Source organism: Brassica oleracea, chromosome C3 (assembly GCF_000695525.1).
Source record: "Brassica oleracea var. oleracea cultivar TO1000 chromosome C3, BOL, whole genome shotgun sequence".
Lineage (NCBI taxonomy): Eukaryota > Viridiplantae > Streptophyta > Magnoliopsida > Brassicales > Brassicaceae > Brassica > Brassica oleracea.
This window is the reverse complement of record NC_027750.1, coordinates 1,873,519-1,901,388: the sequence shown is the minus strand read 5'-3', so window position 1 is coordinate 1,901,388 and position 27,870 is coordinate 1,873,519. Positions and strand designations below refer to the sequence as shown.

At 37.8% G+C, this 27,870-nt stretch overlaps 7 protein-coding genes and 1 long non-coding RNA gene across 12 annotated transcripts; 7 read left to right on the top strand and 1 right to left on the bottom strand.

Annotated features, from left to right (window-relative positions):
* Positions 1-2,457: 2,457 nt before the first annotated feature.
* LOC106335877 (NADH dehydrogenase [ubiquinone] flavoprotein 1, mitochondrial-like) lies at positions 2,458-4,843 on the top strand. The gene is made up of 3 exons (XM_013774533.1): positions 2,458-2,592; positions 2,905-4,381; positions 4,558-4,843. The coding sequence occupies exons 1-2, from the start codon at positions 2,590-2,592 to the stop codon at positions 4,360-4,362; spliced, it is 1,461 nt and encodes a 486-aa protein (XP_013629987.1). The 5' UTR covers positions 2,458-2,589; the 3' UTR covers positions 4,363-4,381; positions 4,558-4,843.
* A 1,280-nt stretch (positions 4,844-6,123) lies between these two features.
* LOC106335559 (transcription factor DIVARICATA-like) lies at positions 6,124-8,539 on the top strand. Its single transcript, XM_013774112.1, has 3 exons — positions 6,124-6,401; positions 6,476-6,913; positions 7,774-8,539. The coding sequence occupies exons 2-3, from the start codon at positions 6,537-6,539 to the stop codon at positions 8,282-8,284; spliced, it is 888 nt and encodes a 295-aa protein (XP_013629566.1). The 5' UTR covers positions 6,124-6,401; positions 6,476-6,536; the 3' UTR covers positions 8,285-8,539.
* A 1,268-nt stretch (positions 8,540-9,807) lies between these two features.
* On the top strand, positions 9,808-12,617 carry LOC106335558 (putative pentatricopeptide repeat-containing protein At5g08490). The gene has a single exon (XM_013774111.1). The coding sequence runs from the start codon at positions 10,031-10,033 to the stop codon at positions 12,581-12,583; it is 2,553 nt and encodes an 850-aa protein (XP_013629565.1). The 5' UTR covers positions 9,808-10,030; the 3' UTR covers positions 12,584-12,617.
* On the bottom strand, positions 12,616-13,847 carry LOC106335560 (VQ motif-containing protein 31). Of its 3 annotated transcripts, none has more exons than XM_013774114.1 (3): positions 13,760-13,847; positions 13,001-13,323; positions 12,616-12,907 (listed from the first exon to the last, which is right to left on the bottom strand). In XM_013774114.1, exons 2-3 carry the CDS (start codon positions 13,254-13,256, stop codon positions 12,732-12,734), a joined length of 432 nt encoding a protein of 143 aa, XP_013629568.1. In that variant the 5' UTR covers positions 13,257-13,323; positions 13,760-13,847; the 3' UTR covers positions 12,616-12,731. The 3 variants fall into 3 exon arrangements, with proteins under 3 accessions (XP_013629568.1, XP_013629569.1, XP_013629567.1); XM_013774115.1 differs by having other exon boundaries at positions 12,616-12,904; XM_013774113.1 differs by having other exon boundaries at positions 12,616-13,323.
* On the top strand, positions 13,169-14,125 carry LOC106335561. Its single transcript, XR_001268736.1, has 2 exons — positions 13,169-13,258; positions 13,676-14,125. It is a non-coding gene; the product is annotated as an uncharacterized LOC106335561 (long non-coding RNA).
* Positions 14,126-16,003: 1,878 nt separating this feature from the next.
* On the top strand, positions 16,004-20,985 carry LOC106334485 (zinc finger CCCH domain-containing protein 13-like). Of its 2 annotated transcripts, none has more exons than XM_013772772.1 (12): positions 16,004-16,176; positions 16,287-17,853; positions 18,257-18,264; positions 18,643-18,818; positions 19,003-19,063; positions 19,146-19,244; positions 19,343-19,437; positions 19,688-19,801; positions 19,953-20,020; positions 20,110-20,220; positions 20,296-20,551; positions 20,645-20,985. In XM_013772772.1, the coding sequence occupies exons 2-12, from the start codon at positions 16,328-16,330 to the stop codon at positions 20,753-20,755; spliced, it is 2,625 nt and encodes an 874-aa protein (XP_013628226.1). In that variant the 5' UTR covers positions 16,004-16,176; positions 16,287-16,327; the 3' UTR covers positions 20,756-20,985. The 2 variants fall into 2 exon arrangements, with proteins under 2 accessions (XP_013628226.1, XP_013628225.1); XM_013772771.1 differs by having other exon boundaries at positions 16,018-16,176; positions 16,293-17,853; positions 20,645-20,973.
* A 151-nt stretch (positions 20,986-21,136) lies between these two features.
* On the top strand, positions 21,137-22,045 carry LOC106334487. Its single transcript, XM_013772775.1, has 2 exons — positions 21,137-21,257; positions 21,426-22,045. Exon 2 carries the CDS (start codon positions 21,427-21,429, stop codon positions 21,832-21,834), a length of 408 nt encoding a protein of 135 aa, XP_013628229.1. The 5' UTR covers positions 21,137-21,257; position 21,426; the 3' UTR covers positions 21,835-22,045.
* Positions 22,046-23,019: 974 nt separating this feature from the next.
* LOC106334486 (lipoyl synthase, chloroplastic) lies at positions 23,020-26,560 on the top strand. 2 transcript variants are annotated; one of them, XM_013772773.1, is made up of 7 exons: positions 23,020-23,511; positions 23,652-23,815; positions 24,140-24,230; positions 24,402-24,559; positions 24,674-24,845; positions 24,924-25,034; positions 25,125-25,371. In XM_013772773.1, exons 1-7 carry the CDS (start codon positions 23,140-23,142, stop codon positions 25,200-25,202), a joined length of 1,146 nt encoding a protein of 381 aa, XP_013628227.1. In that variant the 5' UTR covers positions 23,020-23,139; the 3' UTR covers positions 25,203-25,371. The 2 variants fall into 2 exon arrangements, with proteins under 2 accessions (XP_013628227.1, XP_013628228.1); XM_013772774.1 differs by lacking the exon at positions 25,125-25,371 and adding an exon at positions 25,829-26,560 and having other exon boundaries at positions 23,028-23,511.
* The last annotated feature ends 1,310 nt before the right edge of the window (positions 26,561-27,870 follow it).

Here is a 27,870-nt window from a genome sequence, read left to right as displayed (position 1 = left end):
CTGTGGCTCTTGAAAAATTCTAAATTCTCTCAGCAATAAAAAAATAATTTGTTTATTTATTTATTTTTAAATACATAACCCGACCCACCCAAACTCATACGGGTATACCTAAACCTAAAAGCTGCGTTTGTCTCTTCTTCTCATTTCTCAAGTTTCGAGTCTCTCTCTCTCTCTCTCTCTCTCTCTCTCTCTCTCTCTCTCGTTCTCTCCTCTTGCGACAAACCCTAGATCGACAAACTCATCGTTTCTTCTTCTTCCTCTGTGATAATCGAGCCCCAGTGCTTCCGAATCGACATCCTTCATCTTGGTAAGTGATTTCTTGGCTTTGATTTCGTCGTATGTTGTATTTAGGTTAGATAAAAATTGGGGAAAACTTGTAACTGGTAAGTTGTAAACGAAAATAAGGTAGTGTCGATTTTGAAAACCCAAAAAAATGTGGTTTGAGATTGGGGAAAACATGGTGAAATCTTAGATTTGGTATATGTTGGAATAAAAATCCAAAAAATGTTTTTTTTTTTGTGGGGATATACCATTGTATAAGTTTTTCCTGATCTTGTTTGACCATATGCGAATATACAAACATTGAATCCATCCATCACTGACCTAACCAGTGGTTCTATGTCTTTAAACACTTCAGCTGCAAGAATCATATATCATATTAATATAATTTGATACATCATATGTAAACACATTGGAAGAAATAATGAACACACCTTGAGTTGCAGCTGGAGTATAAACTTTATTGAACTTAAACATGCAAAAATCTTTGCCGGGCTTAGTGGAATTCCTAACTGGATTCCTAACTACTAGTTCTCCATCCTCACCAATATACTCAACCACGCTGTTTGCTGCACCTTGTCCAGGAAGCAAAAGTCTCACCCGAGAAAACACTCTAACGTTTCCTGTGGAAGCCAAAGTATACAACTTATATATATGTGGAAGCCAAAGTATACAACTTATATATATGTTGCCAAAGACATTTGAAAATTTATAAGAGAAAGATTTGATGCTCTTTATAACTGTTCTGTATAGTTCTGTTGAACCTTCAGAATTTTTTCCTTAATGGAACTTGAATATAACCTAAACTCCTGAGATTCAGCATTATTAGTCAACATAAACATATATATATATATATATATATATATAGCACATAAAACAGAACATGTTGACATAAAGCACAACTTGTCGTATAATGTACTGACCATGATTTGGCTTTTCATTTGAGAGCATTTTTGCTTTCCAATGTTCCGTATCATGTCAATGTCCTACAAACATGATATTGGAATTGAACATTACAATCAAACACTTGCCAATATCATCATTTAGCTAAATCATAAAAACACTTTTCCATCATTCCAATAAAACAATAAAGGACAATAAAACAATAAAGGACATTATAAATACCTCTAACTCTTGTTGTTGTTCAATTGCTGGTTGTTCCTCTTCTTCTTGTTGTTCATGTTGTTCGATTGCTGGTTGTTCCTCTTCTTGTTGCTGTTCATCAGCCACCTTTGAAAAGGTAAAGCTAAGGTTTCCATCATTCCAATTAAACAATAAATGACAGTATAAATACATTCAACTCTTCTTGTTCTTCAATTGATGGTTGTTCCTCTTCTTGTTGTTGTTTATCGGCCACCTTTGAAAGGTAAATGTAAGTTTCCATCATTCCAATTAAACAATAAAGGACAGTATAAATACCTCTAACTCTTCTTGTTCTTCAATTGCTGGATTGAGATATTTTGAAGAAATCATTGAGTGCACAATAGTTAACTCCCCATGATCTTTTAATTTTCTTTGAAAATGAAAGCAAACATCAATATCCATGCGTTCTAGTTTCACATCCACATATAATTCTTTTTCAATAACCAAATCACATGCAGATCTAAGCCAATTTAAGTCTAAACCAAACTAATATCGACTAAAAAAATGCATTAAATTCGAGCTGAAACTAGTAATATAATTGAATGGATCCAAAATTTTGGTATATGAAAAACCGGATCCAAATCCGATCCAAACCGTGATATTTTAGGTCCCGAAATTATCAAAATCACGATTATATTCATATTCATATTATTATTTTAGATCTAATATCAAAAATTCAAAAATTCAAAAAGGGTTTGAAATAATTTTAATTTAGAAACATATAATGAATTCAAGTTCAAATATCCATTTAAATTATATAATACAAATTCAAAAATCCCAATCTACCTTGAAATCAAAAATTAAAAATAAGATACATAGAAATTTGAATTATGTATGCTAAATATCAAAAAATTAACATGAAAATTGGTTGGGTTTAGCTATTTGGATGGAGAACCAGTAGTGTTTATGTTAATTTCAGTGTTTTGAGTATTTTTGAATATTTAATTTAAATTGTTTTTAACTGACGATTCATAAAACGTATTACTAAGGCTGACTATATTATATGGGCCCGGCCCGATAAAGGCCTAGAAACATAGAAAGGTTATCTGAACCAAGCAGTTATCTCGAGTTCGTCGGTCTCAGGTGCTGTCATCGCCTTCCTCCTCTACTTCCCCTCCGTGTAACCTTCTCGCTTAGAGGAACCAATACTAAGTCTCAGCTGTATCCATGGTATGTAATCAGTTTCATAATTAGATGATCTTCGTTTTCATTTCTCGATCGCAAATGTTAGGGCTTGTGGAATTAAAGACTAGATTTTTATTGCAATTTTTTTTTCAAATTTCAGCTGAATAATTTCAAAAGGTGGAGTCTTTTTCATATAGATCTAGCGGGTTATTGTTGTTTCAGAATTTAATTTAATTTAATTTAATTTGATCTGCTCATTGTGCTTTGAGATTATCGATGCTTTTGAGCTAGATCATGCGTTTCAGTGTTTGTTAGATTTGCTATATAACCTGTTATGTTCTGTGCATTCAATCACAGGCACCCATGAGGGGGATTTTCGGCTTGCAGAGAGCAATATCAACTTGGAAGGGAAGTAACAGATTGGCTCTATCTTTGAGATCACTCAGCACACAAGCTGCGTCCACTTCCACCACTCCACAGCCACCACCTCCTCCTCCGCCTCCGGAAAAGACTCATTTCGGTGGTCTCAAGGATGAAGATCGGATTTTCACCAACCTCTATGGTCTACACGACCCTTTTCTCAAAGGGGCGATGAAGAGAGGTGATTGGTACAGGACTAAAGATTTGCTGCTCAAGGGTACTGATTGGATTGTTAATGAAATGAAAAAGTCTGGTCTTCGTGGTCGTGGTGGTGCTGGTTTCCCTTCTGGTCTTAAGTGGTCCTTTATGCCTAAGGTCTCTGATGGACGTCCGTCTTATTTGGTTGTGAACGCTGATGAGAGTGAGCCTGGGACTTGTAAAGATAGGGAGATCATGCGTCATGACCCTCACAAGTTGTTGGAAGGGTGTTTGATTGCTGGTGTTGGGATGAGAGCTAGTGCGGCATATATTTACATCAGGGGTGAGTATGTGAATGAGCGTTTGAATCTAGAGAAGGCTAGAAGGGAGGCATATGCAGCTGGTCTGTTGGGGAAGAATGCGTGTGGTTCTGGTTATGATTTCGATGTTTATATCCATTTTGGAGCTGGTGCGTACATTTGTGGTGAAGAGACTGCGCTTCTTGAGAGCCTCGAAGGGAAACAAGGGAAGCCTAGGTTGAAGCCTCCGTTCCCTGCTAATGCTGGTTTATATGGTTGTCCCACGACTGTTACCAATGTGGAAACAGTGGCTGTTTCTCCTACTATTCTAAGGCGTGGACCTGAGTGGTTTTCGAGTTTCGGTAGGAAGAATAACGCTGGGACAAAGCTGTTTTGTATCTCAGGGCATGTGAACAAGCCGTGTACCGTTGAAGAGGAGATGAGTATACCTCTCAAGGAACTGATTGAGAGGCATTGTGGAGGCGTTAGAGGTGGATGGGACAACCTCCTTGCTATCATTCCTGGAGGTTCCTCTGTCCCTTTGATTCCTAAGAATATATGCGAGGATGTGCTGATGGATTTCGATGCGCTCAAGGCTGTTCAATCAGGGCTAGGAACTGCAGCGGTGATCGTGATGGATAAATCAACCGATGTTGTGGATGCAATCGCGAGGCTCTCTTACTTCTACAAGCATGAAAGCTGTGGGCAGTGTACTCCATGCAGGGAGGGGACAGGTTGGCTTTGGATGATCATGGAGAGGATGAAGGTTGGCAATGCAAAGCTGGAAGAGATTGATATGCTTCAGGAGGTAACAAAACAGATCGAAGGACACACAATCTGTGCCTTGGGAGATGCAGCTGCATGGCCCGTGCAAGGTCTGATAAGGCACTTTAGGCCGGAGCTTGAGAGAAGGATCAGGGAACGTGCTGAAAGGGAGTTGCTACAGGCTGCTGCTTAAAAATCCTTGCTAATCACAGGTGTGCATCTTCATTTCTTGCTCTCTTTTTAATTTCTTGTTGTAAACTTAAAAGCGAAAAATATCTAGATTTCACCTAGCCTTACTTGATTGTTTCAGTAAAATGGTGGAGTTTGGTACGTCACTATTTGACTTTTCTAGGCTCTCTGGTTCTTCATAGTGTTTAACCCTTTGCAGGGAATTTGCTATTATTCTCCATGGAAATAAAATCTGAAGCATACTATTAGAGTTTTGGGGTTGCAAAGCTATTTCAGAAGGAGAAGAAGGTAATGTATTTGTGTTAAATGGTTCATGTTAAAACTTTATTCAAGTTGTATCATAAAGAGCTTTATTTACTCTTTTGATTACTCTACTTTCTTCAGTGTTTACTTGTTTTCTTATGACTATTGAGAGCACATTTTGGGAACAACCAAACAAAACCTTTTCATGTTTAAAATAAAGATGCTCCTTATTTTGGTTTAAATAGTTTAAATTCCAAAACAAATAATAATCAATGGTTCATTTTGGCTTTTTGTGGAAAATATCTTCTGGAGTATGAGCGATAGTTAATTTGTTTGTATTGTTGTGTGATTAGACGCAATTGCTAGAATCTAAAATCTGTGTGATTATTCTCCCCCAGAACCAATAATGTGTGCTTCCCCAATTGAATAAGTTTTATAAAAAATTAAAGGGATTTGTTCGCATTCAAATCGAGAAAAAAAAAAGTGAAAAGATAAAATGTGCAGACCTGTGAATTGATGGGACAAGTAGGAAAGGGGACCGGTCTGATTGGAACTTTTGGGTGGATATTATGGATAAGATGTCAACATCTTCCCTAACTTCTTGTCCACCTCTCCCAACTTTCTCTTTTCACAAGAGCTCAAAAAGCTGTATAAATAATTATAAATCTATCAAGTGAACTACACTCTTTGATAGAATATTAGTTAAAAAGTTTTACTGTACAATGATTGAGTATCCCACTAAACCCATTGCATAAACCGGAAACTTGTATCATAGGCATGCTCTCCGTTGTTTGCTTGCAAAAGCGTGATTTTTAGTTAGGCTTTCGAATCTGAGCTTTAGTTTTTTAATCACTGATATATTATCTTAACTTGTACTAATAAATTAGTTATGATCTGTCTGATCAATTTTTTTAATGCCTTGTGCAAAAAATAACATGACAGTACAAATTATTTTCTATGTTTTAAACCTTTCACATATTAAGAAAATATATGAAATTTTGATTATCAATGTGTTACTTTATGTAACTAGTTCCCCTAATTTTAACTAAGAGAATTTTAATAAAACACAATTAATTTTTCTGAAATTTACATTTTACTATCAATTAATATATTGAAAATGTAAAAAAAATAAAAATTAAACAACCTTTTTTTTAAAACATTAATTTTTTCGAAACTGGAGGAGTATTATTTTTCAGTGATTACCTAAGACCCCAAATGTCACCAAAAAATATATCTTTGGCACACGACTTAAACATTATAAAAGCCAAAAAAGAGAGGAAAACTAGAATGTAATTCATATTATGTCCAAAATTAACAAAGCATCCATTATCATAAATACATTATATACTAGGTGTAACAAATATTTTTGTTATTACCTAATTTTTTTTTATAAATCAAACAAAGTAGAGATTTAATTAGGTAATCAAAATTTATAAAAGTAAATAAACAGCTGAGGTGAGCTGTGAAAAGTGTCTGCTATCAATGCTTATGGGTTGGATTAACACTGTTTCTTTATTTTTGTTTGAACTTCCCCTTTTAACAATGGACTTTTGACCCCTCTCTCCCTCCTCTGTGTTCTGGGTCATTCTCATTCACCATCCCTCTCTCCTTCAGCTTGCTTCTCGCAGCAATTCCTCGAAAACCCAATAAACCCCTAATCTCTAACTCTCTCAAAGTTGCAACCTTTCACTGCCAATCCCTCTCGGTGCTCTGTTCTTAGCTCCTCAGTAGAGTACGGCAAAGTTATCTTCTTGTAGGGTTTATTGACCCTTATTTTTAGCCGAATTCGATTCAGTAGACGTAAAGATTCCCTCTTTCGATTCTCTCTCGATCTCCCTTAGTCTAAAAAATTCGAACTTTGGCTGGAATCTCAGATTTTTGCAGTGGTGTTTAAGCTTAATTCAATCGAGTTTCAGTTGGGTTTTGATTGGGAAGATGACTGTTGAGGAAGTTAGTGACGGTTCTGCGTGGAGTAGGGAAGATGATATTGCGTTCGAGAGAGCTCTTGCTAGTCATACAGATGAATCCGAGGAGAAGTGGGAGAAGATTGCTGCAGATGTTCCGGGGAAGAGTGTTGAGCAGATTAAAGAGCACTACGAGGTTTTAGTCGAAGATGTTGGGAGGATTGAGTCAGGGTGTGTGCCGCTTCCTGACTATGGTTCTCCGGAGGGATCTAGTGGTCATGGTGGTGATCATGGAGGAAGCCGTAAGAAAGGAGGGAATAGTCATGCGGGTGAGTCTAACCAGGGGAGTAAAGCGAAGTCAGAACAAGAACGACGAAAGGGTATTGCCTGGACAGAGGATGAGCACAGGTGATCTTATGTTGCTAATATGTTTGTGGTTTCTTCTCATTTCTTTAGTATTCTTTCGAATGGTTTACATTTATTGCTGCTCTATCCCTGCTCCGTGCCTCCTTTGTGTTCTAGGTGACAGTTTTAGGTTCATGAACCTTTATGAAGTTAGAGTTTTGGAAGTCATATCGTACTTAGAAGCAAGACCTTAGCAGGAAGTCTTAGGGGGAGATCTACCCCTGGTAACTAACTCTAGAGGATGAACTATAAGTTTACTGAACTTCTTATGATTTTGTAGTAGTCTTAAAAGGCTCTGATTATTTTGTTTAATTGAAATTATAACTTGGCATGGGACAGAGAAAGCTGTTTACTTTAATTCTCATTACCTTCATGTCTTAGCTGATATATTATTACATCAATATGTTAGAAGAGATGATGGGGGAGATGCTTATCTTATCTAACTCCCGGGACCATTTTGACCAATCTTTTCCACAACTTGTTGAATCTAGATGCTCTGAGTCCTTGAGAAAAGGATAGTTAGTCTAGTCTGTCCACCTCTGTTATTGGAGAAACCCCACTTTCCTTTTAGAGAGTGACAAGAAAAATCTTACTTTAATGTATAGTCTTCATTTTACTCTCTTGAAAACGCTAATGGTGTTGGGGTATTAAAAGGTATATAAGTGTAGAACTAGAGTTTTTTACCTTGATGAAACTGTGAAGTTTATCTTTCTTAGTTTAAATGTCTTCCTGTGAGTTTAATTTGATTTAGACTGGTTACATTAACAGGCTTTTGTTTGATACAATGGCCATGAAGATTGTGCTTTCATGGTTTTGTAATGATTCTGATGAACTAATAGTCTTTAGTCTCTTGTGTGTTGTAGGTTATTTCTTCTTGGTTTGGATAAGTATGGGAAAGGAGATTGGCGTAGCATTTCTCGCAACTTTGTGGTAACAAGAACACCAACCCAAGTCGCAAGCCACGCTCAGAAGTACTTCATTCGTCTAAACTCAATGAACAAAGACAGAAGACGATCAAGCATTCACGACATCACCAGTGTTGGCGATGCAGATGTCTCAACTCCACAAGGACCCATCACTGGTCAGAACAACAACAACAACAACAACACCGGTTCTACTGCTGTTACTGGAGGAGGAAACAAATCAGCCAAGCAAGCCGCCTCTCAACCACCTCCGCTACCTTCTATGTATGGAACACCCACCATAGGTCAACCAGTAACTGGACCGTTGGTCTCAGCAGTTGGCACGCCAGTGAACCTCCCACCCCCACCACACTTGGCTTTTGGAGTACATACTGCTCCTGTCCCTGGTGCACCAGTGAACATGGGTCAGATGCCTTACACCATGCCGCGTACACCAACTGCTCATAGGTAACGTTGAAAGATTGTAGTAGTGTGCTCTACGGGTTTAGGTGTAAGAAAGATGTGTAAAGGATTTAGTGAATATTCAAAAGCTTGTTCCTTTTGAGTGAGTTTTTTTTTTATTTTATTACTTTAGTTTGTTGGGGGTTTTTACGATATTCGAATAATAGATTAAGATCATCAGATGATTAGTTTCAGAAACTTTCTTTTTGTATGTGAACACAATAAAGCTTATGTGCCAAAGATTTGAAACAAGATGCAAAGCCTACATCTTTGTATGTTCCCCATACGACAACATCTGGCTTCATCAGCATTGTTCCGATGATATCATAGGCTTCTTACAGCTTCCCAACACACCCCAAGACATCGACCATGGATCATAGTGTTAAACAAAACTATAGAACCAAGGAAACAACATGCTTGTTGCTGAAGAAACAAGAAGATGCTTACCAACATTTGGGTATGTATACAAAAGTCAAGAGCTTGGTCGTATTATTAGAATTTTGGGCCTTTATCATATAAACTCTCATGGGCTTATTATGGTCTTTTTCTACAAATAATCCAAAAGATTAGTATATTTGCAGTTAAGGACCTGAGTTATTTATTATATTCTTACTTATCCCGTTAGTTCGAATTATAATCATAATCCATCTAATCTATTAAAAGGAGAGTACAAAATTAGATTACCCCTTATTTTTTCACTATATTTACAATGGCATGCCATTGATGTATTAAATGAAGCTATATTTATGGATATTTTGTCTTTTCCTATTTTACTAAATCATTTCCTAAATAAATTTCACCTAAAATTTTGTGTTTAATATATTTCCTAAAATGATTCAGCTAGATTTTAGAAAAACTCGAATTTATAAATGATTTTTAATAATATTATGTAATATTTTCCTAATATCATATAATTTTCACACATTTAAATAAAATATATGTATTTTAAAATTTTAAAAATATATGTTTAACCACTACCATTAATTATTTTAAACAATAAAATCTATCTATGCTAAGATTTAACTTTTTTTGAATTACTTGTAGAATAATATGGATTGTTTATAATCGAATATTCATTTTAGTCTATCTAAATCTTGCCTAAAATATATATATTTCAAATATTTCTAAAATATATTTAACCATTTCAGTTACTATTAATTATTTTCAACAAAAGAATCTATTTATATTAATGTTTATAATTAAATATTATTTTCTAATGTACAAAAATTTTGCCACATGACCTATATCTAATCAAAATGTTTAAAATATTATTACATTTGTGAAACGATTTCGTGTTAAAAAATATTAATCAAATATATCAATGAGTCAATATTTGTTAAAGATTTAGTAAATCACACAAATCAATATTTTTTTTGCAGCATGTAAACTATTTAATTATTATGTTTATAAACATTTTAAAATATGATAAATGTTTAAAATATTAAATAATAAATATTTAAATAATATTCATGTATATAAAATGAAAATAAGTACTCGTGCTGTTCAAGCTCCAGTTCATAATTCAATCTACTCCACTCAGCGCTTGCTTATGCAGAGACGGAGAGTGAGTGTGAGTGACACGCAAGGAACTTGATAAAGGTTGTCCTTTTCCTAGTTTCTCTATGTCTCCGTCACGTATAAGCAACGCTTATATCTCAGTTGTTAGAAGATTGGAAGAAAATCGTTATTGCCCATCAGGTGTTTGTGAAAATGTCTGATCCAATTTATATCACTTGATAGAATATTTTGGGGAAAGATGGAAGTTTTAAGACAAATTATTCAGAGTTTCCGGTTTCTATCTGGTTTTGGAGTTGATCACAGAGTTCTTTCGGATGTCCTCAAAGCCTGCGCTTCAGTTTCTGAGCTCAGGTCAGGGAGAGCTCTACACGGCTGCGTGGCAAAGCTTGGTCATTTGGGGTGCAACGAGGTTTCCAAGTCGGTTCTCAACATGTATGCGAAATGCAGGAGAATGGATGATTGCCAGAAGATGTTCAGGCAAATGAACAGTGTTGATCCCGTTGTTTGGAACATTGTTCTCACTGGACTTTCTCATTCTTGTGCTCATGAGACGATGAGGTTCTTCAAAGGAATGCTCTTTGAAGATGAGCCTAGGCCTAGCTCTGTTACCTTTGCGATTGTTCTTCCTGTGTGTGTTCGCCTTGGGAAGGCTGCATACAATGGGAAGGTTTTGCATTCTTATATTATCAAGATTGGTTTGGAGAAAGATACGCTTGTGGGCAACGCTCTCGTTTCCATGTATGCTAAATCCGGTTTTGTTCTCCCTGATGCCTATGCTGCGTTTGATAGTATAGCTGACAAAGACGTTGTCTCGTGGAATGCGTTTATTGCTGGGTTCTCTGAGAACAATATGAAGGTTAATGCGCTTAGATTGTTTTCTACGATGCTTAAGGAGTCTGTAGAGCCGAATTATGCAACGATTGCGAATATTTTGCCGGTTTGTGCTTCTATGGATAAGAGCATTGCGTATGGAAGTGGTAGGCAGATTCATGGTTATGTTGTGCAGAGGTCTTGGTTGCAGAGTCACGTTAACGTGTGCAATTCTCTTGTGAGTTTTTATTTGAGAGTTAGAAGGATAGGAGAAGCAGCCTCATTGTTTACGACGATGGGTTCCAGAGATCTGGTGTCATGGAACGTTGTCATAGCTGGTTATGCATCAAACTGTGAGTGGTCTAAAGCTTTGCAGTTATTTCGAAAGTTGGTGCATAAGGGGGACGTTTCTCCTGATTCGGTAACCATCGTCAGCATCCTACCTGTCTGTGCGCAGTTAACTAACTTGACCATTGGCAAAGAGATCCATAGTTATGTTTTGCGACGTGCTTACCTCTTGGGGGATACATCAGTTGGGAATACTCTCATTAGTTTCTATGCGAGATTTGGTGACACATGTGCAGCATATTGGGTCTTTTCACTGATATCTAAAAAGGACATTATATCTTGGAATGCTATACTTGATGCCTATGCAGACAGTCCAAGACATTCTCAGTTTATGAACCTCTTGCACCACTTATTTGATGAAGCAATCATTCCTGACTCTGTTACTATTTTAAGCATAGTCAAATTCTGCACAAATGTACTGGGAGTTGGTAAAGTAAAAGAAGTTCATGGGTACTCAGTTAAAGCGGGTCTTTTAAACGATGAAGACGAACCCATGCTGAGCAACGCGTTGCTTGATGCATATGCCAAATGTGGTAACGTAGAATACGCTCAAAGGATTTTTCAGGGCTTATCAAAGAAGAGAACCTTGGTTACATATAACTCAATGTTATCAGGATACGTTAACAGTGGAAGTCAGGATGATGCTCAGCTTCTGTTCAGGGAGATGTCTACTACTGATCTCACCACTTGGAGTTTGATGGTTCGTATCTACGCTGAAAGTTGCTGTCCTAGTGAAGCCATTGATGTTTTCCGTGAGATACAAGCTCGAGGGATGAGGCCTAACACTGTGACTATCATGAATCTCCTTCCTGTTTGTGCGCAGATAGCATCTCTGCATCTAGTAAGACAATGCCATGGATATATTATTAGAGGCGGACTTGGTGATATCCGCCTGAAGGGGACTCTATTAGATGTATATGCAAAATGTGGCAGCTTGAAGAATTCGTACTCTGTTTTCCAGTTAGAAGCTCATAAAGATCTGGTTATGTTCACTTCTATGATTGCTGGGTATGCTGTACATGGTATGGGTAAGGAAGCACTTCTGATCTACTCTCGTATGATGGACTTGGGCATTAAGCCGGATCACGTTTTCATAACTACTCTGTTGACTGCATGCTGCCATGCTGGATTAATACAGGATGGATTGCAAATATTTGACTCAATAAGGACGGTTTATGGGTTGAAACCTACAATGGAACAGTATGCTTCTGTTGTTGATCTACTTGCTCGAGGGGGTCGACTTGATGATGCATATTCGTTCGTCACAGAGATGCCAGTTGAACCTAATGAAAATATTTGGGGAACACTGTTAAGGGCGTGTATAACGTATAATAGGATGGATATGGGGCGGTTAGCTGCGAATCATCTTTTGCAAGCTGAATCTGAAGACATTGGGAACTACGTTCTGATCTCGAACATGTATGCAGCAGATGGTAAGTGGGAAGGCGTGAAGGAGTTGAGAAAGCTAATGAAGAAAAAGGAAATGAAAAAGCCAGCAGGTTGTAGCTGGCTGGATGTGGATGGGAAAATGAATGTCTTTATGTCCGGAGATTCTTCTCACCCTGGGAGAAACAGTATGTTCGATGTACTAAATGCTTTAGTTGTTCAGATGAAAGAGCCTGTGGCGTTTTAACCGATGAAGAAAGAAAAAGCATTGCAGAAATGTTACAGAGACAAATCTTGATTAAGATAATGCAAGTGAAGAGTCTTTCTCTTTCAATGATACAGTTCTGAAACGCTACATGTACATGAGCTTTGAGATAGTTGGCAAAGAACACGCTTTATGGTCTGCCACTCGAATTGGGAGATGTTAAAGGAAACAAAGTAAGCAGCTCTGGCTCGGTATATCCTGGTTTAGACCTTGGCGATGGATGCAAGTAAAAGCGTCTTTCTTTGATGGCTCTCTCCTCTTCCTCGTTGTTTGTTGTACAACTATCTGGATCTGCTTTATCTCCTTCTATCAAGAACAAGTTAGAGAACAATGAAGCAGAGGCGCCCAGTGGACTTGTTAAAAGGTTGGTAATACCAGATTTAGATGATGGGGTCTTACCAGTGGGTTTTAAGCTTAGAGGAGGTTTGACAATTTCAAGTTTTGGCCTCATGCATTGCCTTCTCTCATGGAGCTTAGAAGTGGGCTTCCTTTGAATGGCGGTTTTTATCGCTGTTGCTTCTGGTATCGCTGCAGCATTGCTCTCTGATGGACCTGTCAAGCGCTGCACGACTTCTCTGAAAGTGTCGGTGTCAGTGTGGACAAATGTGGTGACGGGCTTGCAAGTTGCAACGTTCTGACTTCCTTGGTTATTCATTTGTAAGTTTTTCTCTGACAGAACACGCTTTGATTTACACCTGTGTTTGTTTTTTTGGGCCTCTGACCTGTGACACAATGGTACCATTCATGCAGTTGATCAGAAAACGAAAAAATATTGGACTAAATTTGCAAAATAGGTCCCATCTAGAGAAATGAGAGTGATAGAAGGCAGTCGTGTACTCAAACCTTGTCAATTAAAAAAAGACCACTAGATTTTTCTTAGAGAAAATTTTGCTTTTTCCTGAAATTGCTTTGACTTGTTGTATACTCAAAAGTCTATATCAAAGTTTGTTGCCATTACTTCTTGTAAGAATGAAAAACATATGATGAGAGCTGTTTATAGTAGTTCTATATACGATTTACGATTTGATAGATAACCGAAGCTAATGCATCATATCTTTTGTGCTCTGTTCTCAGAAGGAATCACAAGAAATGATGATAAAGAAAAGACCAGAGACTTTTGATCAAAAAAAAGGAAAAAAGAAAAGACCAGAGACATACCTGAAAGAGCAAGCCAGAGGCAGCAGGTGAATGTGAATCCTAGTTTCTGAACCCAACAAACAAGAAACTTAAAAGAAGAAGAAGACAACAAGAGGAAGAGAGAGAGAGAACTAAAAAGAAGGTATAAAGACTGTTGTTGTTGGTCTAATGGTCACAGCTCAGAACTTGTTCATATACCAGAAAAGAGAAACGAGGAAAAGCAGGAGAAGAATATGGAGGAAATTGAAAAAGACTCTTTTATCCCTTTATTGTTAACCGTTTATTTTTTTGGTTTAAGTTTTTGTCACTTTCTTTTTCTTTTGTTAATAGAAATTTGTTGTTTGGTCAAACATCAGAAAGAATGACAATCTGTGATGAGTTATTTCATGTTGTCGTGTAAGGAATGGTGAAAGGAAGTTAAAGAAGGAAGGAAATGCATGCCGTTTCTGTTAAGGAGAATAGAGAGAGAAAGACGTCACAGCAACCTCTCCCTAAACCAAAGTACCAAACAAACGGTTTTTGATTTTTCTTCCTTCTTACATGAGCTGTCTCTGTTGAATGTGATGAGATATTTAACTGAACTCATAACAGTTTCTCAGCTGATTCTGTTCACGACCTAAACTTTGAACAGATTCAGTATTTCACCTGATTACAATCATCATAACATGAGCATTAAACATAAAATTACGAATACTTGCACATCTGGACAACCAACTAATGAACTAATAATACCGGTTTAGTTCTGGTCTAACTCAGTATCTAATCGGATACTGTTTTCACTAAAGCTTTGTTTATAGTCGTTTGGATCTTTCAGAAATTATAATGTAAATAGACCAAACTTTATTGCTCCCTAACTATCTTTATATCAAACCTCCTAATTGTTTTAAAAGGAGGTTCTGGATGCAAATCATATTGTTTAAAAAGGTGTACACACAAAAGCAGAGAGAGTTTTAAGACAGCATATCAATACACAAAAAGAAACCCAATGTGATAGGAGACAGAAGTACATTATCTTTAGAAAAAGCTAATAGCTAGTTCTGAGAGTCAGAAGCAGGCTACTTCTTTTTGACGGGAACAAAAAGTTTCACTTGCAAGTTGTGAGCTGCTTATTTTTCTTGACTCAATGATGATCAGTTACATGAATTATGGATTCAAAAGCGATCATCATCATCATCAGTAGGATAGGCAGAAGAAAGGTCGATGGAGAGCCCTCCAGAACATATGGCTGACCATTCCCAAGCTAAAATAGGTTCAGGATAATCAAAGTTTTCAGGTGTGCACCCATCAGGCACTACTGTGAAAACATGAATATCTCTGTCAATCATTGAGTCAAGAAAAGTGACCATGTTATCATCTTCCCCCCCTGGGATCCCTTTTGCAATCACCAACAAAAAATTTTGTCCTCCATACTGTATACGCGTGAGCGCCCAGGAAACCATATGATGTAACATCATATATAACCTCGTAGGTTTATCAACAACTTTGCATGCGGTAACGTAATCGAGATTCATGTATCGACTATAGTCGAACGAATCCGAACTACCATAAGCAGAGTACTCCACCTCACCCTCAAAACAATTTCTCCGTAGAGCTAAATTGACATTCTCAGCAAACGAATCTACATCGAGTTATTATATCCAACATATTTTTAAAGATGTATTTTTGGAACCGTATTGGAAGTTAGATTTAAGAAGCTTTCACAAACTTATCTTATTCCGATTTTAGTTCCGTGAAACAAACGTTTAACCAAACTTCTCTTCTATCTAGTTTATAAAAACAAAAATGTAATACACGGATGAATCCTCTTTTTAAGAAATAAAACAAGATTTAAAATATGATATTATATCCGCGTATCTACACATGCTAAGTGTTGTTGGGTTTGCCTCAAACTCGAATTACTTATCTTCTTAAATGTCACTTTTGAGTAGACTATCCTTACGTGATTTATAAGAGATGATTTCAGTCTTGCTTTTCTAATAAATTTTTTTTAAAAAAATCTGATTATTAGAGAGAGAATTTGATTCGTTTGGAAATCTAATCAGAAGAAAAGTTAATTTGATCAAAAATCTGATCTGAAAAATTTAAGTTGTATAGAAATTTAAAGTCTTTGAAAATTACGAGAGTTTGATAAAAAAAAAAAAAAAGAGGGCTAGTACGCAATATACAGAAACTCTAGAAATTTAAAGTTTCTGAAAATTAAGAGAGATTGAATAAAGTACAAGGGTAAAAACGCAATAAACAAAACCTAAAATTGCGGGGTTAAACGCACGGTCTCGTGAGAGACGAGAACCAAAGATTAAACTCATTTGTCTAAAAATCAACCAGCAAACAAGCAGGCAACGAAGGAGAGAAAGGAAGAGAAGCCCCCAAATTAGTCTGCCATTTTCACTTTCGGACACAAGGGTCTGCTCATCCGTGCTCTGCTTCACTTTCAATCGGTAAAAAGTCTCTCCTTTTCTCAAGCTCTGTTTCATTTTAGGGCTCCATTGGTTTGTTCTGGTGATGCCAATTCAAGATTTGGTAAATTAAGGTTCGATTTTGTGTGTAGGAGCAGTGAATTTGAATTTGGTTTGTGGAATCTAGAGAGTGATGAGTGGTGTTCCGAAGAGATCTCACGAAGAGGGCGCTTCTTCATCAGCAGCCAAGTACCCTCACGAGGATTCAGGATCTTCTTACCCTAACAAATCAACTCATCCCCTTCCCGTTACTCCACCACCTCCTCCTCAGGCTCACCACCACCATCAACAACAACAGCCTCACCTTCACTCCATTCCTCATCCCCATTCTCACCAACAACCACCACTTGCTTCTGCTCCTTCTCCTGGTTACGAGGTGGAATCAAGAACCGTCAAGGGTCCGAGAAGTGAGCCTAGAGATGGAGGAGGAGAGAGACGCTCTCCTCTTCACGGCGTCTATCGCTCTCCCTCCCTGCCGGTGACTGGTTCTTCAAGCGATCCTCATTTGACTCACCCCTCCGTGACGTTGGAGTCGAGAGATGGTGCTAAGGTTGAGAGCAGAGACAGCAGGAGTGATGGGAGAGAGGTACATGGTGAGGGTAAGAGGGAGGTTCATGGTCCCAAGGGAGAGAGAGATGCCAAGTTTGAGAGTAATCCCGGAAGCTATTCCAGGAGTGATGGAAGAGGGATATATGGTGAGGCGAAGAGGGAGGTTCAAGGTCCCAAGAGTGATAGGGACGCTAAGCCTGAGCGTCTTGGGGATGATTTTAGTGGGAAAGGTCATATAAGGGAGAATCAGAATTACAATGACCAGAAGGGTGAGGTTAAGATGGAGAAGGAGGGGCATGCTCACTTGCCTTGGAAGGAGCAGAAGGATTACCATAGAGGGAAGAGAGCTGAGGGCTCAACCGCAAATGTGGAGCCGTGGGTTGTATCCCGTGGTAATAACCCTCAAGGGTCAACGGAGGTTGGGGTTAAAGATTTATCGGCTCCTGTGGAGGGAGCGCATTTAGAAGGGCTTGGAGAAAACAAGGTTGATGCAAAAGGAGAAGATAGGTTCAAGGACAAAGACAAGAAGAGAAAAGATTTGAAGCATAGAGAGTGGGGGGACAGGGACAAGGATAGAAACGACCGCAGAGGGTCTGTGCCTTTTGGTAGTGTAACGAGCGAACCAAGAGAGATTGGAAGAGAGACAGAGAAGTGGGAACGGGAGAGGATGGAGCAGAATGATCGAGAAAGGAATAAGGAGAAGGAGAAGGAGAAAGATCATGTGAAAAGAGAGCCGCGGACTGGTGGTGCTGAGAAAGAGGTCTCGCAGAACGAGAAAGAGTTGGGAGAAGCATCTTCCAAGCCTGCAGAACAGGAACACGTGGCACCTGAGCAGAAGAAGCTGAACGAACCGGAGGGAGATGAAAGAGAATCAAAGGACAAAAGGAGAGAGAGGGAAGGCGACTCTGAAGCCGAAAGAGCTGAAAAGCGCAGCAGAGTCGGTGAAAAGGAACCTGAAGATGGGTGTTTGGAGGGTGAAGGAGCTGCAGAGAGGGATAAGGATGCCTTCAACTGTGGAGTTCAGCAACGGAAGAGAATGCTGAGACCGAGAGGCAGCCCACAGACCACAAACCGCGACCGTGTCCGTTCACGGAGTCAGGACAACGAAGGGTGCGTCTCTCTGCCTCTCATTTCTTAGCTAAATCCTCTAAAATTTCTTAGCATTTAGAGAGACATGCCAAGATTTGTTGAAGTTTGAAATTGAACCTATTTAGTCAAATATGCCGGTGATAGATATCTTATTACCATTATTGTTTTTTTGACTTAAAAGAAAACTTTGCATCCATAGTTGTACTTTGTAGTGTCACTTATCTCTTGAAACCTAAATTTGATTTTTTTTTTCTCTCTGGATATTCTTCTCTACCGCCTATCTTTCACTGTGTTAAGAATATTTTGGCCTGCATTTATTTTTTTTATCATGTAAGTTAGTTATTGGCTAAGTCCTCAACTTTTTTTCAGTCACTAATCTGGCATTTAATCTAATCATTTATGTTTAATTGTGTTTCTTTTGCAGGGTACAAGGTAATCATTCGTTACAATATCTTCGAGAAAGGATCCTTTTGCACTGCTTGGAGAACAAAAAGAAATCGGTTAAACTGGCATTTGATTTTACATGTGCATTGATAATGGTCTTTAGGTTGCAGTTCGTTACTCTCACACAAAAATGTCAAATATAAAATTCAAAAAGTCGGTTCATCCTCAATACTATTTCAGATTTGGGTTCCTTGAAGTTGCTTATACCTCTGCATTTTTCATGATTGGTCTAAGGTCTAGGTCTAATAAACATATATCAAACGTCTGCTACTTTTATCTCACTACTTCAAACTCTTTGTACTGTTATGGGAAACATAATTTGGTTAGAGCGTCGGCTTGTTGAACTATGTTATACTGATGATCCAGGCAAACCAGAGGTGCCGGTTGTTGTTTACAAAGTTGGGGAATGTATGCAAGAACTGATTAAGTTGTGGAAGGAATATGAATCATCACACCCTGACAAAAGTGGTGATTTTGCAAGTAATGGCCCCACTCTTGAAGTCCGGATCCCAGCTGAGCATGTTACTGCTACTAATCGCCAAGTAAGACGAAAATACATACAAAACTCTCATAATTTTTGTTTTTTTTCCTTAAGATGACTGACATGGTGGTAGTTTCTCATATAGCCATAGTTCTAATCTAATATATGTTTAAGCTCAATGAAACAAAGCTCTTTAGAGCATCCCATGTTTGTTGCCTTCTGAGACCTTTGGCTTGTTTGTGCAGGTAAGAGGTGGCCAGCTATGGGGTACAGATATATACACAGATGATTCCGACCTTGTTGCTGGTACGTGTCTTCAAGAATCTTTGTAGTTGATTCCTTGGTTCGGTCCTGACATCACACTGATTCTGGTCTACTTGTCGTCTAGTTCTCATGCATACCGGTTACTGTCGGCCCACTGCTTCTCCTCCTCCGCCGACAATGCAAGAGTTGCGTGCAACCATCCGAGTCTTGCCGTCACAAGAATGTTAGCTATCTTTCCTCTATATTGACTATATTGAGTTCCTCTGTTTCATATCAAGAGAGTAATTGTAACCAAACTTTTTTAATCGATATATTTGTTAGACTATACTTCCAAGCTGAGGAACAATGTCCGCTCTCGAGCATGGGGAGCTGGAATCGGATGCAGTTACAGAGTTGAGCGGTGCTATATACTGAAGGTAATTTGACATCTGTTCATTTTTGTCCTCTCTTTTTTTTTTCCTGACAAATCTTTTATGAGTATGTGCATAATATCCTGTTTAGAAAGTGAAAAAGTGTTGGATTACTTATGAAGTTTCCATAGCAACAGCCTCATCAGGGTTGACACCTTTACTAGGAGTCTTCCCAAATCTTTTTTTTTCCTGACAAATCTTTTATGAGTGAAAAAGTGTTGGATTACTTATGGAGTTTCTGATGTTATGGTTCCAGAAAGGAGGTGGTACCATTGAACTCGAGCCCTCTCTTACCCACTCCTCAACCGTTGAGCCAACACTTGCACCAATGGCTGTTGAAAGATCTATGACCACCAGAGCTGCAGCTTCGGTACTTTACTTCCTGTCTCAAAAACTCTTAAAATTTGAATTTTGTGCCATCTTCCAACACTGTTGGATCATAACAGATGGCATATCGGCTCGCATACTTTGATAATATTTCACATCGTTTAAGCATTGATGACCAGTGTATCGTTTTGTAGAATGCTCTGCGGCAACAAAGGTTTGTTCGAGAAGTAACAATACAATACAACCTCTGCAATGAACCTTGGTAAACTCCAAAGGATCTTTCACACCTAAAAGGAATCAGACGCAATATCAGCTTTACTCACACATGGATTTACTCTCTTTTCTTTGCAGGATCAAGTATAGCATAAGCATTGTCGCCGATAAAGGTCTCAAGAAGCCTCTCTTCACCTCTGCCCGCTTGAAGAAAGGAGAAGTTTTGTACCTTGAAACACATTCTTGCAGGTATTCAAAGTCATATGTTCTTAACGACATTAATGAAGTATTTAAACGCTGAATCTAACCTTTGTCTGCAAATAGGTATGAGCTCTGTTTCGCTGGAGAGAAGACTATGAAAGCATTCCAAGCCTCACAACAACAACACTCGTCACAAGAAGCTATGGAGATCGATAACAACAATAACAACAAGTCACAGAACCACCTTCCTTCAAACGGTGACAAAACAGAATCAGACAACAGTATAATAGATGTTTTCCGTTGGTCTCGATGTAAGAAGCCTCTCCCGCAGAAGCTTATGCGGTCCATCGGGTTTCCACTCCCACCAGATCATGTCGAGGTCAAACATTTTTTATTTCGTTTCTGACTCTTGTTTCACTAAATTTCTTTTATTATAAAAACAGTTGATGATGGGTTTTGGAATTGACAACAGGTGTTGGAGGAGAATCTTGATTGGGAAGATGTACAGTGGTCACAAACTGGTGTTTGGATTGCTGGAAAAGAGTACACACTTGCTCGCGTTCACTTCTTGGCTCCCAATTAAAATTAAAGCTTACATGGTTTGCCTTTTTAATTTTAATTACAAAAACTACCTTTAATGTGTCTCTGTCTTTGTTTGATCTTATCTATTGTTAAGACTTAAGAGATAATGGTTCCCTTTGAGTTGTATTGTGTTCTTGTTGCTGTTTTTTTTTTTGTAAACTTTTTAAGTCAAAAGATTTAGTTGTTAATTTTGTAATAAAGATAACCAATCCATTTGGATTTTGCTTCTCAGTCTTATTTGTGGTGGATTCTTATTGTAATTAGCTTAATTAATCATCTCAAGTCGACAAATTAAAAAGCTTTTTAGAAAAGAAAAAAATCAGGTTTATTTGATTTTCCATAAAATTTGACGTCAAAAACATAAATATAGTTGGAAGAGTAATGAAAAGAAAACAAAACTGAGGGACGACCAAATCATTCTTCTTCTTCTCGCTCTCTAATTCTTCCGACCGAACAAGCAAAGCTTCTTCGATCATCCTCGTACAGTCTTCGTTTCTTCAAATGTAAGTTTTGTCTTAACTTGTTTTAAAAGGTTTGTGTTGATCTCCAAGTTTATTAGAATCCCTAATTTTCGCAGTCTCCCAGCTTCTTGTTCAAATTGAGATGCTTAAGCTAGGTTTTATAATTGATTGAGATTAAAAGTTACTTTCTTGTGTTTTTGCATGTTGAAGAATGTCTGGAGATGATGATGATGAACCTTCTTATGGCTCTGGAGACGAAGTAAACATCACTGATGGACACAGGAAGCGTATCCCTGCAGCAGCAGCAGCAACACCTTCTTCTGCTGCCTCTGGACTAACTCGCAAGAGAAGTCGCAAGGCATGTGGCGATGCCATAGTCGAAGCCATGCTTGAAATCGCAGCAGCGTCCAAAATGAGAGCGGCGGCTTTGGCTAACAACGGAGACAGATTCTCGATCAGCAAATGCATCAGAGCGCTTGATGACTTGCAAGGTGTTGATCAGCAAACCTACTTTGTTGCCTTGGGTTTGTTTGAGAACCCGAGTTCGCGAGAGATTTTCATCTCATTGAAGTATGAGAAACGGTTGAAGTGGCTACAGGGGAAATGTAGAGCTTTGTAGTTATATAGTTTTGGCTGATCTTTTTTTAGACTGCATGTTCTTGGTACTTGTGATGAAATGATAACACTGATCTTCTTCATTTGCTTATATATGAAGATGTATCACTGGTAGACTATCTCTAATTAAATGTGTCTTTTGTTCAAAATGGAGTAATTTGAGGGGCTTGGGTCATCATACCCAGCTGTATAAATTGTATTTTCTGAAAGTTTTATTTGTATCCGCTTGTGTTTCTGCATCTGCATCGTCCATAACTGTATTATTGCTGAGAGGCTTGCAAAACTGAACACTGTTATTTAGTCCATGAGATTCATCTTGATTAAGAGCTGGTGGATACACAGGCATCTGAAAGACTGGTGACACAAACACTCATCTACCTTGAAGCCATTGCATAGAACTTAGGTGAGGTCTCAGGAAATGTCACCATATACTTCTCACAAACATTGGTTTAATTTTCCATAAACATGTTCCAGAAAGCAAGCTTAAGTTCATTTCAATTTTTGATCCATAAACTAAAATAGATATGTTTTAAACATGTTTTAAGATTAATTCCTAGTAACTTTGGATTAACTTTCTTTTGCGTCTTCTTCTGCTTCAACCTTTTATTTGTCTTGCTCTGCCAAATCCACATTAATCATCATCAACAAGAAAAGACCAAACTCTGTGCCAATGCATAAACATAGTAGAAATAAAATTGTTAGACTATCCTATCAATCCCTCTGTATTTTCCACTTTAAAATAGAGTTTTGAATAAAAATACAGTAAAATTGTTATAATAATATTATATTTTTTACTATGTAATAGAGTAAAAAATGAGTTTATTACTTTACTCTATAAATATAGTAATCTATTTATTTTATGTTCATTGAAGAGTTAGTCTATTTTAAAAAATAAATATAATGAACTACTGAAGATGTTTTAGGCATAAATTTCATAAAACCATGAAATAGTTCAATTTAATTTAAATATAACTGTATATAAACCTACAAATTATCAGTCGTGAAATCGTTTATATAACTTTTTATAATTTTGTCAATATTTCTTATAATTTATAATAGAATAATAAACTATTCTTAAAAAAAATTATATTATTGTTTAGTTTTTTTTTTGTTAACATTGAATATTATTAGTTATTGGAACAAATATTATCAGTTTTTATTTTGGCGCTGTAATTGGTAGTTGGCGGATATCACAAAGTAGCTAACCAACCAAAACCAGAGTCTCTACACTCTGTTCCAAATCTCCTAAAACCTTCTTCTTCACCATTTTTGCCCACACACACAACAAAAAAAAATCTCTCGGACAAAAATGATTCACCACTGCTCCATCACGAAACCCACTTTCTCAGTTCCGATCCCTTCACACAAGCATCGTCATTCCACAACCTTCTCGAATCTGACTTTCAGAATCCGATGCGAGTCCAAGGATGTCTCGTCGATGCGGACCAATGCGTTTTCTTTGTCGTCGGAGATGGAGTCTGAAGTGAAAAAGAGCGATCTTTACCCAGGAGGGATGCCAAAGATGGGTCCTTTCACAGGGAGGGATCCGAACGTGAAGAAGCCTGCTTGGCTGAGACAAAAGGCGCCACAGGGAGAGAGGTTTCAGGAGGTGAAGGAGTCGTTGACTCGTCTCAAGCTCAACACTGTTTGTGAGGAAGCTCAGTGTCCTAATATAGGCGAGGTTAGCATCTTTGATATTGAATTGTGTTTGGTCTAGAGTTTGTGGTTTTGGTGTTCAATAGAAGAAGAAAAGGTTACACCTTTTTTAAGTGTTTTTTTTTTTGTTAAGATTCTGAAATTAGCTATTTTTTTTATGTGTAGTGTTGGAATGGAGGTGGAGATGGTATAGCAACTGCGACCATCATGGTTCTTGGTGATACTTGTACTCGTGGGTGTAGGTTTTGCGCAGTTAAAACCAGTAGAAATCCTCCTCCTCCTGATCCGATGGAGCCAGAGAACACTGCCAAGGCCATCACCAGTTGGGGGTGAGTGTCTTTTATTTGATTCCTAATCTGAGATGATTATACAATCTTCTTTTAGCTTCTTTGTGGTATTGGTAAGAGCTTTATGAATTTGGCACATGATAGCAATTTCTCCCCGTTTTTTTAGGACACTAGAGAGTCGGGAACTAGTTCACATAGCTTTATCGTTAGTTGGATTGTATAATTGAACTAGGAGATGGTGTCATTGTAGTCTCAATAGTCATTTTTTGCATACAATGATGAGAAAGTTGGGTTATTGAAGCCTTATGAGTCTTTGTGAACCAGTGTAATATATGATATGCTATCTTGGCTTTTCCTTTGTTGCAGTGTAGACTACATAGTTATAACCAGCGTAGACCGTGACGATCTACCTGATGGTGGAAGTGGACATTTTGCACAGACTGTTAAAGCTATGAAGGTTAGTGTTCTTGTTTATGCATTATTTACTAAGGAAGTAGTTAGTAGTGGAAGTGCCAAATAATACTCAGCTTTCTCATTCAAAGGTTATAAGGTGAGAGCTATGTCCCATGATCTCTTGTTCTAGTTTCAAGAGTGTTTATGAAATGAAATTTGGTTCTAATCTCTGTAGAGACTTAAGCCGGATATAATGATAGAGTGCTTAACTTCTGATTTCCGTGGAGACTTGGAGGCTGTGGACTCTCTTGTACACTCGGGATTGGATGTTTTTGCTCATAACGTTGAGACTGTGAAGAGGCTCCAGCGACCTGTGAGGGATCCTAGAGCCGGGTGAGTATACTATACTTGTTACACAATCAATTACTTCCCCATTTGGTTTAAATGAGGCAGTACATAGTTTTTTTATCCACCTCTCTCGTTGTACTAAATGTGGAGAAATGGCAGGTATGAGCAGAGCATGTCGGTGTTGAAACACGCAAAGATCAGCAAACCTGGAATGATCACAAAGACCTCCATAATGCTCGGGCTTGGAGAAACAGACGAGGAGATAAAGGAAACAATGGCTGATTTAAGAGCTATAGATGTTGACATTCTAACACTTGGTCAGTATCTACAGGTACAATTACTTTCTTGCAAACATCATATCCAACACAGAAAGATCTCTAATTGCTATTTCTTTTGCTCCACAATGCAGCCAACTCCACTGCATCTGACCGTGAAAGAGTATGTGACACCTGAGAAGTTCGATTTCTGGAAAACATACGGAGAATCAATAGGGTTTCGCTATGTCGCAAGTGGTCCACTGGTATAATATCTAAAGATGTGCAATTCTATTCAAACATTGAAGAACAACCATGAATGTTGATTTGGATTTATATCTTTTTTTTATCTGCAGGTGAGATCTTCATACAGAGCAGGAGAACTTTTTGTCAAGACAATGGTGAAAGAAAGCTATGCTAAATCTTTGTCTTAGTAGAGCAACAATTGGCTTTTACTATCTAAATGCCAAAACATGAAAACTGAGACTCAACAACACAAAGCCTTCCCCTCCATCTTTTTTTTTTCTTTCTTCTTGTTCAATTCATTTATTTTGGTGATTTATACAATAACCAATGTGGATATTTATATATAAATTTTATTTTGTTTTTATTCTATTTTCTGAAGATATTTACTATGGCTGTGAATGTATGTCACTTTGAGTAAAAAATGAAGGAGAAAAAAATCAATTACTCTTATTTACTTTAAAATTGTTCCAATTAAGTAGAAATTATTTTCTTCCTGTTTCTTCTAGTTGCTGTTAGAGAGGAAAGTAAAAATACACAAACAAATTTACTCCAACTTAAACAAAAGAAAATATATTTACTATTTTATTCTCTCATTTTCACCTTTTTTTTTTTATTTTCATCTCGTTTACTCTCTCCAGTCCAAGCCACAAGTTCCTCATCCCTTGATACTCAGAGTGTTCACAAGTCTCAAATGGTGACACGTGTCACCGTTCTTTTTATCCAAATATAATGAGACTTTATACATTTAAATCTAATAATTTAACAGAACTGAAAGACTCTCACTTTCCTTCGTCAGATACTCTCTCCTGCGGAGATGACTAGCGGTTTCGCGCTGTCGCCGGCGATTATCGCCGCCGTTCGTCCTCCGGCATCGCAAGTCCGCCTCTTTACTGATTCTGTTAACGGACGCAAAGCAATCAAAGCTTCTTCTTCTTCTTCTTCATTATCTACTTCTTCTTACGGTCGAAGCAAATGCGCCTTCTTCTCAATCTCGCGGAAGAATCCAAGATCGAAGAAGATTCGCTGCGATGTTTCCGTGAAATCGGAAGCTGATCTCACGTCGTTGGAGACGGAGGAAGACGAGAAGGCGAAGGAGAAGATTGGGGCTAGAATTAGGGTTACGGCGCCGCTGAAGGTGTACCACGTGGTTCGAGTTCCGGAGGTGGAGCTGATGGGAATGGAAGGTTCGATCAAAGACTACGTCGTTTTGTGGAAAGGGAAGAGGATCTCGGCTAATCTGCCGTTTAAGGTGCAGTTCGGGAAAGAGATCGAAGGCCGTGGTCCTGTTAAGTTCTTCGCGCATCTCAAGGAGGACGAGTTCGAGTTGATTGATGAGTGATTGAATCGAAAAAGGGGAAAAGCTTTCGTCTTGATGCTAAAAGAGAACAAACTTTGTTGTGAATGGGGTTTTGTATGTACTTTTGTGTATACATTTAGCATATTATATTACATAACATTTCACCAATTCTTGAGCCCCTTCTTCTTGTTTCTGATTTGATTTGGCACATTAAGATGTTAGTGTATGGTACTTTCCTCTTGTTTGATCTTGAATCAAGTCAACATCTTTGGAGGATATCTTATCCTTCAAAATATATATCATCCATTGGGGATTATCAAGTAGAAGTAGCAGACTAGAGAGTGAATGTTAAGAACAGCTTCCTGTCATAATAATGACTCTAACTATGCCGACGTTCAGATGGTGCGTGTCATTTCTTTGGGGAAGACGAACAACAATGGGATGATGTGAACTGAAGAACAGTTGATGTCTAATTTCACTCTATAATCTTTCGTAGGAGAGGAATGGGTAAGTAGTAAAGGTTTATTCTTCTTAAGTGGATCTGGAGTAGTTAGTTTCTGTAATTCTGTTAGTGTTTTAAAGGTCATTGTGGATGGCTCCTTTGCTGTAGCCATGACTACAGAAGTCGAAAATAGATTTCGGTGATGATGATCCTTATGCTGACACTAAGATGACCCTTAAGCTGCAAATCCTTATTGTAGTTTAGGACCGAGTACATAAGCTGAACGGAAAGGAATGACATCAGATGGTGCTTGTCATTTCTTTTTCCCAAGACAATCAAATGTGGGATGAAGAATAGTTAATGTTCAATTTCACTCTGTAATCATTGTAGCAAGGCTTATTTTCATTCAAGAGGCATGAATGTAAATGTTAAGCAGTTAGTTTTTTTTTAAAAAAATTCTCTGAGTGTTTTAAAGGTCATTGTGGATGGCTCCGTTGTTGCAGTCTTGTAGCTAGGCATGGGCATAATATCCGTAACCCAAAATTCGAACCGAACCCGAACCGAAAAACCCGATCCGTATCCGGTCCGAGTAAAAAGTATCCGAATGGGTCTTGTAAGGTGGTACAAAACATATCCGAACCCGAAGTGTTATTAACCGAACCCGAACGGGTAATCCAAAAAACCGAAAAACCCGAAAAATCCGAAAAGATAACCGAAGTAACCGATCCGGATGTCCAAAATAATATACAATATAATTATATGAAACATGAATATATATTTCAAATATTCAATTTCATATTTATTTTGATATGTTATCTAACAATAAGTATTTAAAATATAAATAATTACCTTAAATACTTAATTATATATAAATAAATATATATTTCTTATGTTTTTACTTTTAAATTTTAGATTTTATTTCGGGTATATCCGAACCGATCCAATATAACCCGAATCCGAATGATATATGATTACTTTATGGGTTCCATGATGTGATACAAAACCGACCCAGACCCGATGTGTTATATCCGAACCCGACCCGTACTTGCAAATTTACTAGAATGAGATTTAGGAGGTGTTATAAAAAAGAATCGAAATCCGAAAAACCCGATCCGAA